Here is a 12,571-nt window from a genome sequence, read left to right as displayed (position 1 = left end):
TCGTAACCAGTGTGTCTACAAAGAACCCGTGACTGTGACATATGGTATACAAGGTGTTTGTGTCACTACGTCCTGCACAAGGCAGTCCACAATACTACTTAGTAGGTAAGACCAGGCAGAGTATTACATCTACATATCTGTAGATGCACAGAGAATGTATACTTGTCTCACATCATCCTCGTATGCCCCTGCTGTGTTGCAGGTGATGCAGGATACCCCCTGGAGTCCTAAATGACGATGCCCTTATGGTATCTGCAAAGTATGAGCAAACATCAGTATAACACCAGCTGTGCCTAAATCCAAGAATATAGTGAAGTGACTGTTTGACCTGCTTAAAGCCAGTTTCTGCTGCATAGACACATGTGATGGGGCACTTCATTATGCTCCTTTCACAGCCTGCAAGATGTTTGTAGTATGCTGTATAATATGATAATGAGCATGCTATATATGAGCATGTTGTATGATATGATAATGAGGAAGGAGGCAGCCCAGCCACTACCACCAGGAGGTAGAACTCGCACAGCAGCTGACCCTGTCACAGAATCCAGCACAACATCTGCCATCAGTGGCAACAGTGTTGCTGACAGACATCAATCAGCAACCGTACCCCCCTTTACCAAGACATCATAAACACAGTGTATGGCATTACAGACAAAGTAACGACATCTAGGTCATCTCTGTGGACCTTGACAGCTGCACAGTGGCAGTGCAGTATCACGCAGAACAAAGTGATGCATGCAGAGTTATTTAAAATCTGTGCTAGGCAATGCTTGGTTGAGTCACAATGTTCATCAGACATCTCAACTTATAGCACCCGGCAGGCAGGATGATACAGGTGCCTTGGGAGACATGGACATGTGTCATGTGTACACATCCTGAGATTAATTCTTAAAGGAAGTGGAGACTGGAATCAGAGGGATGGGTGATACTGTGGTCCCTACAACAGCTAGAAGTAGTTAAACTGATTTGGCAGTATTAATGAAATATAATCTGAAGGTAGAGCACCAAAGAGTTGCCCAACCATGGTGCTTCTTTGCTGAAGATAACCTTTATGTGAGTGGGGAACTGTGACAGCTCACAGCAGCAGGTGCCCTGTAATGGCCTCCATAAGCATCCACCCTGGTTAGGGCTGCACCCCTAGGGACAGACTAGCAGTGGTGATGAAACTTATCATGGCATCATCTCTAAGCTCCATGGCCTCCTGGAGACATGGCAGTTCTGTGTCAAATCCTTCCAGAGGCTGCGTCTATATCATATGTCCAAAGTTTTATAACTTTGAAGTTAAAATATTGAATTTAAATGTTTGAAGTTATAAAACTTCAAATATGTGTTAAAAAAAAATCCTAACCCAAAACTAACGGCTGTAGGCAGGGGACAAGCCCCCTGCACCTCCCACACACCCCACTCTTTAAATATACCAACTCCGAGACCGCACTACAGCGCAGTAAGGGAAATCTTCCCTTTAACCGCACTATAGTGCGGTCTCGGAGTTAGTATATTTAAAGAGTGGGGGGTGCAGGGTGGGATTGCCCCCCCTGCCTACACTAGTCAGGTAAGTTCCGTTTGTTTTGTTTTTTTTTGTTTTGTTTTGTTTTATTATATGTTCGATGTTTGAAACTTTGAACATTTAAATTTGATTATTTAACATTCGAAGTTTTCAAACTTCGGACATATAATATAGACCCCCAGAGGCCATGTACCATTAGTCAACATTGTCCAGCTTTTCTAACTTGTTTGAACTTAAGTCAGTCTGTTGATGAAGAATTGGTACCTATTGTAATTTATTAAGCCACACTGAGTGCTTTTGACTTAGTTCACATAAAAGGCATTTTAATACACTTTTAGAGAATGTCATTTTTTATCGAACTGAAAATTGCTTATTTGATAAAAAATAACATTTTCCCATTACAGTGACTCAGTGGTATGAGATGTTACATTTCATAATTGTGCAGGCCTACTCAGTTTCCTGGCATATTTGCATTCCTCACAACTTGCTTTGCTCTGTGGTCTAAGCAGGCACTCGGGATACTTGACTATAAACCATTCAGTTCCACCCTCTGTAACAGACCATCTGACCTAAGGTACACTTATCACAGCTGAACTCTTAACTGCCCTTATTTTGGAGGAGATTTACTATTTTCAGACTTGATTTAGGATTTCCCTATTTTTGGCGAGATGTTCCTGTTTTTAAGCTTTATTTACCCCTTCAATTTTTCTGAATCCTTCCTATCACATGTGATTTTTGAAGTTGTTTAGTCCACAGAAAAACATTCTACATCACCAACATGCTAGTGGCAACAGTAATTTAAAGAAAGAGGACAAATCTCTTACAAATCCCTTTTTTCAACCAAAAATAAATGACCTTATGTGGTAGAATTTTGCAACACGGTTCATTAAAGTCAACAGCTTTTACAGTGTCTCTTGGAAAATATCCTTATATTTTCCCATTATTTGTCACTCTGTTTTTAAACATGTTTCTGAGTAGTATCCCACATTCCACTGGAAGAGGCGGAAAGAGTTATGAGCTGTTTAGTATTCACATTTTGCTAATTAGGTGTCCAGATTTTTAGCTGAATATTCCTCTTTTTCAATGGCCTTTGTTCCTATTTTCAATGTCTGCATGTTAAGAGGTATGATCACACTCTGTTTATTAGTCAGTAGTGTGGACAATAAAATTATCTGATTAAATAAATATCTTGTTTAACAGTATTTCTTTAAGTAGGATGACTTGCAGCCATGTATGTTCCTTCTGTGGCATGCAAGGTCATTTGCATCTGTGTTCCACACTCTCTTGTGTATCAGCAGGCTTGCATTACCGTACTAGGTCCTCAGCAATTTGCACTTTGCTGTAGCATCTATTACAAGAGTGAGGGCGGCTCACTATTCTGCCATTTACTGCTGTGCAAGGATGATGCTACCATTAACAACTCCCAGAAAACTAATGGTTAGGTTGTGTTATATTTGGTCCTAATATGTGTTTTCTGTAGCACAAGACATTGAATAATCAAGAACATTGCTTGGATGGATGGATGGATGGATGGATGGATGGATGGATGGATGGATAGATGGATGGGTGGATATTTTACCTTTCCTGGTCGCAGTTTTGCACTTTTTGCTGACAGTCTTCAGTCCTGATATTTACAGTATCAAACATATCCAATTAATTTGAAATTCAACTCAGAAGATCTCTAAACCTGTGGTTGATCAGCCTGAGCTCAGAGAACTGCTGTTTCAGTCATGTAATTATTCAGTGGTAGTACTTAAGACTGAGGACTCTTGTTCTGGGATGGTGCCCCCCCACCCCCGAAAGCCACAATTGCATCTGCAAGTCTAGGTTGAGGAAAGTCTTAGATTCATCCAGTGAGGAGGAGACAGACTATTACCATGCTTTGACCTGTTTTTGTTACGTCAAATCCTGTTTATTTCTTGTCTATTAAATTTATAAATATGATTAAGATTGTTTTGTGAACATGAAATTTTGATAACATATTAAGGAGTAAATATTGTATGTGAAAAGAAGCAAGATAATGCAAATTCCAATTAAAAGCAAAAGTCCCTCGTCACTTTAGTGCAATCTTTCAGTCTTTGCAGCTCATTCTAGCTCATTCTTCTTGATGGGTGACTGTGTAGGCAAGAGGTTAGAAAGACAGGAAGAAATTAAAATAGTGTTGTACATTTTTCATAGCTAACCTTGAAAAAACTGTTTTGCATGCATGGCAGTAGTGTTGAGATATGTAGAAAGCCTAGGGCTAAGTGCGGAAGATAATTACATTCTGAATTTTTCTGGGGTTAAAAGTCATTTATGACTTTAAATAGTTGAAGCGAAAAATTCATCAAAATACACTTAAGCAAACTTTTGTTGTTGTTATCACTCTCTAGGAGTATGGTTTGAATTTTGAATCGTTTCCTTTAAGTAATTATTTCTTCAAAAAGTGGAGGCCTTTTCTGACATTTTAGGTGTACATGTCACTCAGTCTCTGTTTGTTGTCACTGTCATAATCGGTGTAAAAAACTATGAGGGCTGTCATCTTTACTTGCGTGTCTCTCTCACTTACCTCTCCTGAGCTTTAAAAACAATGACTGATACTCAGCAGTAGATTCTTTGTACCAATTAACGCAGTGCTGCAGTAGATTCTATTTTAATTGTATTATCCATTTAGATAAAAAGCTACATCATAATTGCTAACAAATAAGAGAAGTCATTTGCATCACCAAATATTCTGAATACTTCAGAAATTTATAAAATAATTTTCTGTTATACGCATTTCAGTAATGACATTTACTGTCTAAAAATATTTCTGATCCATCTTCCCCTTGAGAACTACTGCTGTCATTTGTTATAACCTTTTTTCCAGTATCGTGCCCGTTAAAATGAGCATTTCTATCACAGAGTTAAAAAGTTTTGTATGTTATGTTGTTTATTGCAAAATTGTTGGTGTTGCAAACTGAACACAGATTACCGTATTTAAATGTCAGTGTTGATTGAAGCAAGCCATTTGTAATGAAATTACGTTTTTTGACTGCACATTAGCAGAACCTGTATTTGTAACAAACAGTAAATTGCTTTGTAGTCTTAATGTTTTGAATGTTGTGGTTTTCATCATGGGAAACTTTATGCTTCTGTTTTATGCAGCTTGCTAAAGACAAAGAACGCCTCCAAGCCATGATGACACACCTGCATGTGAAGTCAACTGAGCCAAAAGTTACTCCACAGCCTGTAAGTATTGAGTTTTAAATTGCAGATATTTTAACAGTGAAGAGAATTGTTAATCTGCTGTAGTATTATAATGTTCCTAAGCTGCAAAATGTTTGGTAGTTTATGGCCAGAAGTTTTCATAAGCTGGTTTCCTTTCTGCAGTTGCAGATTTATGTTTACATATCAGCTTCAACACTAAATATGTGTAAAGCTTTGACAGCTTGTTTCTAGCTACATCATTGGAAGGTAGATTATTTCAGTCCACTAGTGAAAAAAATAATAATTAAAAAAAGAAATGCCGGAAGATTCTCAGCTTTCACTCAAAACTAAGAGGCTGGATACTTTTCTGTAATGGATTAGGACCTCTTTGAGACTGAAAAAAAAAAATATCACAGTTAGTTAAATGTTTAGGTTTAGGTGACTGTATCTCCTAACTAGTCAGTCACGCTACTTTCCTGCCCACCTCTCAGTTTGTTGTGGATTGGCATTACTGCACTGAGGAGAAAGCAAATGGATTTTACCCATCTTTTAATATTATGCTGGCACATTGTTCAATTTGTTTGACTGTCCTAAGTACGTATGGCTATATGTAAATAGTGTCATTATTCCATTTATGGATGATCTTTGATTTTTGAGTTTGTAGTTAATGGGTAGCAGCTGATGGCCACAGATTTCATTTTGTTAGTTGGATCTTTGCTTGGTGTCAACCTCACAGCAAGGGGTTCCCTGGTTTGATCCTTGGCTAGGGTATCTTTTGTGTGGAGTCTCTATGGCCTCCCTGTGTTCGCGTGGGTTTCTTCCAGGTGCTCTGGTTTCCTCCCACATTCCAAAGATATATAGTAGGTGGACTGGATGCTCTAAATTGCCATAGGTGTGAGTGTCCGTGTGTGTCTGTGTATGTGGTGTGGAAGAACTACTGTGGCAGGGCTAGCCATCCATCAGTGTAAATCTTGCCTCTATGTGATTGTCACTGCTGAAGTGATAGCTCAACCCCATGTGCAAAAATGGAAAAGGGGGTTGTGGATAGATGGATCCTGTGAATAGCATAGGACTCTGGAAGCTGTTTCTCTTGTCTTACAGTTCCATTCTTTTCCTATAAAAATGCATCATCTATTGATGATTTAAAATGGCAGTGGCTGGCTTGATAGGTGCTATGTAGAAATTCTTTTTAAATGATTATAGAAGTACGATTTACTCATTGAAAGAATGTTTAGGGACCAAACAAATTACTTTAATTTGCGTGACTTAGACTTCATTAACTAATGCCATTTTATAATGTAGTAGTAATCTTTGTATGGGTATGGACTATGAATACTGAACCATAACCTGCACTTTGCAAGTGATTATTGTTATGTATAGGGGATTATGAGTGGGTCGCAGCTCCTAACTGACTTAATGTGTGTTTGAGACGTGGAAGTTGAGAAATTCACCTTGAGAGCAAAACTCGAGAGGTGAATTTTGGCATCCACGTCAAGAACATATGATAGTAAAATATGATAGTAAATTGCGATTGGTGACCCAGTTATAATTGTTTATAGTACATGAAGCTTTATGTGTTTCATGTATTACTATTTACAGTAAAAAAGAAAAACCGCTACGTGTTTTGCTGGCTTTCAAAGCCGTAAAGCGCTTAGTGACCACTTTCAGAAAGACAGTGTAACTCATTCCCTTTCATTTACACTTACCTTCCATGCAGCTTAACTGTCCAGATTTTTGCTGAATGTCCAGATGTTTGCGTCATTTGTTTGGTCTGTTCGTGCTATTTGGACAAATTACTCGAGATTGAATTAAAAAAATAATGACATACATTTAAGTTTCAGACTTCGTATCCTTTAGAAAATACAGGTGAACGCACATCCTTTTATTCTACTAACTTTCTGAGTTTATAACAGGAAGTCAGGGACATTACTAGTATGAACTGCAGGCAGAAACAAATCTTTTATTCTGCCCTGTCATTTGCTGGTCAGTACTGGAATATTTTTCTGACTTGCCTGATACCCGACTGTAGTAACTTAAGCAGGGGGGTGCATACATTTGTGAAATTCAGGTATTTTGAGGTCTGATAACAAAGCAAACATATATTCTAGATACCATCTTCCGAGGGTTTCCATTAGGTCATATGCATACATTTGTGAAATTCAGGTCTCATGCCACTCTAGTGTTTAACTGATTTGTCTTTTTCCAAATGTCTGAGCACTACAATAATAAAACAGTAAAAATAGTAAGCAGTGGTAGGAATAGTGTAAAGTCATTTATAGTCTATTTTTACTAAGTTTACCACCTGAGCTTCTTTGGGCAGTTGTGTCCTGTGAAAGTAACTAAAAAAATGACAAATTTCCTGAGATTTTAGCACCAAAAATACTTCATACGTGTTTTTTAATTGTTGCATTAAACAGTTATTTTGTATCCGAAACACCTAAATATTATATGTAATAGCATAATCAACCAAATGCTACAAGAATATTTTTTTTTATTTTGGCAAAAAAGTGAAACTCTGTCCTTTGCACACTGGCCGTGGGTATGTTTTGCCCTGCAAAATCTGACTTTTCTACAAATAAATGTCCCACTTTGGGTATTTGAACAGGTGGCAACCCTAGTTTTTACTTTTATGGCTAATGTCTTGTTGCAGGAAAAAGTAGCTCTTACATTGTCTTAATGAACAGCCCATGGTATAAAAATGTTGCTTAGTACTTGAAAATACATTTTAACAGTATTGCAGTATTAAAATATGCATGTTAAAATATCTAGAAGGAAACATTTTTGCTTAATATGATTGCAGTAAATGTAAATGAAACGCATTATTTTTCTGTATAATCAGTAGATGTTCAATATGCAGTGTGTATATTAAATAATTAATAATAATTCAGCAGCTGTGTGTCTGTGACACTTAGAAGAGTAAGTGTGGTGCTGCTTAACATCCATAAACAAAACTATGACCATTTGCTAATATCGCCTCTTCATAAGAATACCAGTGACTTGACTCCAGCAAGTTGTACTGAAGAGCAAGAGTTCTGGACGTCGCATTCTCCTTCTCTTGTTGGTGCCAGAAAACACTTTACATGAGTTAAGTATTTTGAGGTCTGATAACAAAGCAAACATATATTCTAGATACCATCTTCCGAGGGTTTCCATTAGGTCATAGGAAATGACAAAAACTGCTGTCTGTGTCAATTTCTTTGCCATAAACAGGTACTGGTGTGATCTTGCATGCCTGCATACTTCTATAACTGGTTCAGTATTAATAAGGCACAATTTCAAATTGCTTTACTGATTTTCTGCCTTCATGAGTAAATGTGAGTGGGAAGGTGTCCTAAGTTATCGCAGCTTCGTACCTTGTTGTAGATCAGTGCTTCACATTACCAGTATCACCTCCTGGTGATGGAAGTGCAAGACAGATATTATTTCTTCACTGTGCAGCTTATTTATTTAAAGAAAAAATGGTGTACCATCTGAACAATGCTATGTTAGAGATGTAGTTAATGCCTTGTTTCCTGTGTGGTACTCACATGATTCACTTTCTGCTCAGCCAGAGAAGATAAGTTGGCATATCCAGCTAGAGATGAAGGCACATAACAAAGAATTAAAAAGGGGTATTGGAAAGATGCCATCAACTTTGGCTCCCTCCAAAACACCTTATAAGTGGTCTCTTTTTCTTATAGGGTATGCCATACCTGGTGTATATTTATTGTATTCACAATTTCTTCAGCTGCAGGGTCCTCTGCTTGTTGTTCTTTGTGGAGCAAAGCATATTTTGTTGCATTGATTTTGCTTGCACCTTTTCAGTCTGTGCACTTTCATGGTTTTGCAGGTCGTTGACCTGAGTAGCCTGTTGCAGTCAGCTCTGCTGCTTTTCTACACTCAAGTTTGTTGTAGCCGGGTCATTCTCTTCTCTGATCTGGCAGTGATCATGCAAGAGGATACAGGAAACATCTCTTATCACCTTGGCTTGTGTTCTAGACAATAACTGAAACAGAAACAGGCATGTACAGGTAACAACCAATGTCAAAAAACATTTTAACAATATTTATAAATTCTAAACTAATAAACCAGACATAATCCATATACTGTAAAAGGGTGTAAAACAGAATAGATGTTATTATTAGAACTTTAAAAAAGTGAGTAGCTGCAGTCCAGACTGTCTCACATGTGCACTCAACACACAATCTCTTTATTAAAAATGAATAGACATGAATATTTTTGACTGAAAAATTAATAGCTTTAGAATCGGGACATAGCAGGTTTTCTTTTGCAGAGAAGCCCAATATTACTTTGCAGCACTTCTATAACCATTTATTTAGAGTCCGACTCAAACCTTTTGACTGCCAGAGCAGTTTTACAAGTCAACATAAAGAGATTCAAGATGTAAACCAACAATGGACAGTGTGTGTGAGGTTTGCTATTGTCAGATACGCAGATTGTTTGGATTAGTTTATGTAAATGCACTGTTGTATTGCCCTTTGAAAAAAAAGATCACATTTGTGTATGAAAAGTGGTTTCGTTCACAGACAGCATTATAAATTCCTTAGCCTACTACTGCTGTGTAAGAAGTAAAAATTGGTTTCTGGCAGGGTTTTATTGTCTGGCTCTCTGTTGTTGGATTGAGCTGCAGCTTTTTCAGTTATTGAAAAATAGAAACTCTACTATCTTGATGACAGATCAAAAATTAATAAAAATTGTATAGATGAAGCACTTGAAAATTAATTATAGGATACAGAGGTGGTATGTGTGAAAAACTGTTTTTCTCATACAAGAGAAAGATGTGGAAGCACATACTGATTCTGTCCCTCTATTTCCTTTATTTAGTTCAGTGTGTTCAGCTCTAACAAGAATGCAAATTGCACAGCATTAGTTTTGTGAGCCATTTAAAGCTGATCCTGTTCTGCTGTCTTGGTAATATAGTATATTTTTTGTAGACATAGAAATACATATTCTGTGAAGGATTTTACATTTAAGTTCTTTCTGTAAGTTTAATTTCTGCATCCATTGACTGGAGCACTTATTGGATACTTAGTGTTGTTTGGTTGCAGCCCACAACTGTTGTGTAAGAACTCGGGCATCTAAGCAACCTACCATTTTTCCACTGTAGAGTCTAAACAGACGTCATCATACTGATGGTCAATCAAAGGAGAAATTAATAGTTAATTCTTAACAGAAGCTGGTTTAATCTGTACTGAAGGTTAATTGTTAAATTTGATATCTGAAATCCTGCTTAAGTGGTACTTTTTAGGATATTCTATTTTGTAATTATAAACCTACTGTGGAGGAACTCCCTTATGGATCAAGTCATTCTATACTGGATTTCATGCTCATCACACATACATGCTAACACACACACACACACACACACACACACACACACACACACACACACACACACACACACACACACTTTGCTAGGATGCATAATTAACACAAAAGTGCAAAATCAGCAAAACATCTTGATGAACAAAAATAAATAAAATTCTTTATTCTAAACCACATCGCAGCAAAGTTTCTAGTGCCTCAGGCAAAGTCTTTCAGAAGGTGTTAACAACTTAGATGTGATGTGCTTGTGAATGAAGAGTTGTCATCTATTTATTTTTCACCAAGCTGTTGTCTTATACATTTTGTTAGGATGCCATACTGCTAAATGTTGGGAGTCTGTTCCTGTGGACTGTGTTAAGAATCACCCCATTGCAATGTAGTGTTCACATTCCTGCAAAGTGGACAAGGCAACATCACACAAGTCATGACATAGGCCTGTCTGGCACATTCTGTTATCAGCTGGTGAGTAATCAGCAACTGCTTCCCAGTTCTTTGACAAAGCTCATGTCTGTGACATGCTCATCTTTGTATGACACTGTATATGAACCTACTCCCGCAGCCAGATGGTGTAGGATGTGGACTTCCCTCTTAATGTAAATACAGTAAAAAGACACCAAGGTCACTGTGTAGGAGGTGGACAAAGAAAATGACTCTGCATCCTCCACTTTACCAGTGGGTGGCTTTGGAGAGGGCTTCAAACTTATAAAGAGCAGCTTAAAGTGTCTTGTCATTCTTTTTTTTCCCACACTAGCGATGCGTATCATATTTTCTTGGGAAGAGGCATGAGGACCCTGGTTTAATCCTGTCCATGAAGGCAGTCCTTAAGGTTGTTATTTGAACAGCCTGAGTCACCCTAATTCTGCGTATTCTGTCTGAAAGGCAGACGTTTTAAAAGTCCCTGCCCCTAATGCTGACTCTTACTTGATCATTTTAGTCCCAAAAAGGTTTCAGACACCACAGCATTCTACTAACTGACATTAACTCTTACAGGCCTTAACTGTTTGTCCACTGTCTCAGTTCCAGTCTCACCTATTGGGAATGTATGAGTTTAACTAGTTCGTCATAGGAAAACTCTGTGTTTGGTGTCTTCAATGAGCTGTCATTTATCCCACTTCAGTTCTCTTTGTGTGAATATGCTGTGTACGGTTGCAGGCTCAAGTGCATGCCTCTGTAAGACAGCATGGCTGAGAATGTCCCAAGTTAATGGAGATACTTGTGAACAGGATCCTTGATTTCCATTTCTTGGAGTGGGTGCTCTTTCTCTGGCTTACTCAAGACATGAACAGTCAGCTCATGAGGAGGAAGTATTCTCTAAACACTGTGAAGGACCTTTTGGACTCCCCATCTTTATACTTCACACCTTCAGTTTTTAACTTTTTAAACTTCGCCAATCCCAAAGCAGGAAGAGAACTTCCTTCCAGCTGAGAAAGGCTTTATTGTATCCCATGCTTTTGCTTTTCTTCATTGTCAGCTAAATTGTTGAAGGTGATGACTCTAGTGGCTATAAAGTATTGCTGACTCAGGTTTCTGACTCCCTGTGGGTACCATTTCTCCTCATTTTGTTTGACAGTTTGCTGCAGAGGTTTATGACTCTGTTAATTGACTTAAACCAACAGCAGTCCTGGATTTGATTCCCTCAGCTTCCATTTGCTGACTGAGAGACTCAGAGCAAGTCACTTAACCTATTATTTCTCCCAGATTGTCCTCTAGGGACTTTCTGTCCAGCTGGCACGTATGCATACATTTATTTTTTTTGCCCCAGCTCAAAGAACTGTCACCAAATGGCAAGTATATTCTAGGCCTGGTTACTCTTGATTATATTCTGGAATTTACTGGTCCTTCCACAGAAAAAGCTTCATTGGTGGATTAGCCATCTCACAAAGAACTCTTGGGGACAGGCCCAGGTGCTGCTGTTCTGAGGGACTATAGAGATTTTTCTCTTTTCATTATAGGGGTGGAAGGTTTATACTTACTTTTTCCTGGTCCAAACAAAGGTTAATTCCATCTCATTATGAGTCTTAGCAGCTTCACACATTGTGTGTATTATGTCATGATTTAGATAACTAACCTTGCAGGAGCTCATGCTCTTGTGAGATGTCTGGGTGGTGTTGCTTGATATTTTGAATGCCATTTGGCATATCAACATTTGTGGCACATATAGGAGAATCCTCTGGTTTGCTCTGGAAGAGCATTTCTTTCAGTATAACATTAGGCTTTCAGTGGTACCCAGAATCTTTACCAAAATATTGGCTGTGGTGGATGAAGCCTAGCAGATGAAGGTTCTCCTTGTTTTCCTTTACCTAGAAGACTGTCTTCTGGTTGCCACACCAGAGACTTACTAGAATTGTCCCTGCAATGATTGTTTCCATGGGTACAATTAATAGAAGTAACCATGCATTTAAAGATCTCTCTAAAGTCTACTCAGTGGATTGTTTTTGTTGGGAGTACAGCTGGACATACTTCAGCATTGGTCATGTCTCCCCTTAGAAGGGGTCCAAAAGGTTATGGCCTTTGCTGCCTGCATAAGAATGCAGGGCTTAGTGCAAAGTGTAGTACAGCCTGTGCATGTAA

The 12,571-nt window shown here is 38.3% G+C and overlaps 1 protein-coding gene across 1 annotated transcript in view; it reads left to right on the top strand.

Moving 5' to 3' along the window:
- The window catches only part of FOXP1 (forkhead box P1), a 5,351,121-nt gene that overhangs the window by 5,188,358 nt on the left and 150,192 nt on the right, over nucleotides 1-12,571 (top strand). The window contains exon 15 of the mRNA XM_044077980.1: nucleotides 4,634-4,717. Coding sequence (XP_043933915.1) covers nucleotides 4,634-4,717 — 84 coding nt within the window. The remainder of the gene's footprint in view (nucleotides 1-4,633; nucleotides 4,718-12,571) is intronic.

The sequence above is a fragment of the Protopterus annectens genome, chromosome 7.part0, assembly GCF_019279795.1.
Source record: "Protopterus annectens isolate FY-2018-M chromosome 7.part0, PAN1.0, whole genome shotgun sequence".
Taxonomy (NCBI): domain Eukaryota; kingdom Metazoa; phylum Chordata; order Ceratodontiformes; family Protopteridae; genus Protopterus; species Protopterus annectens.
Note: the sequence above shows the minus strand (reverse complement) of the source record. Positions and strands in the feature narration are given on the sequence as shown.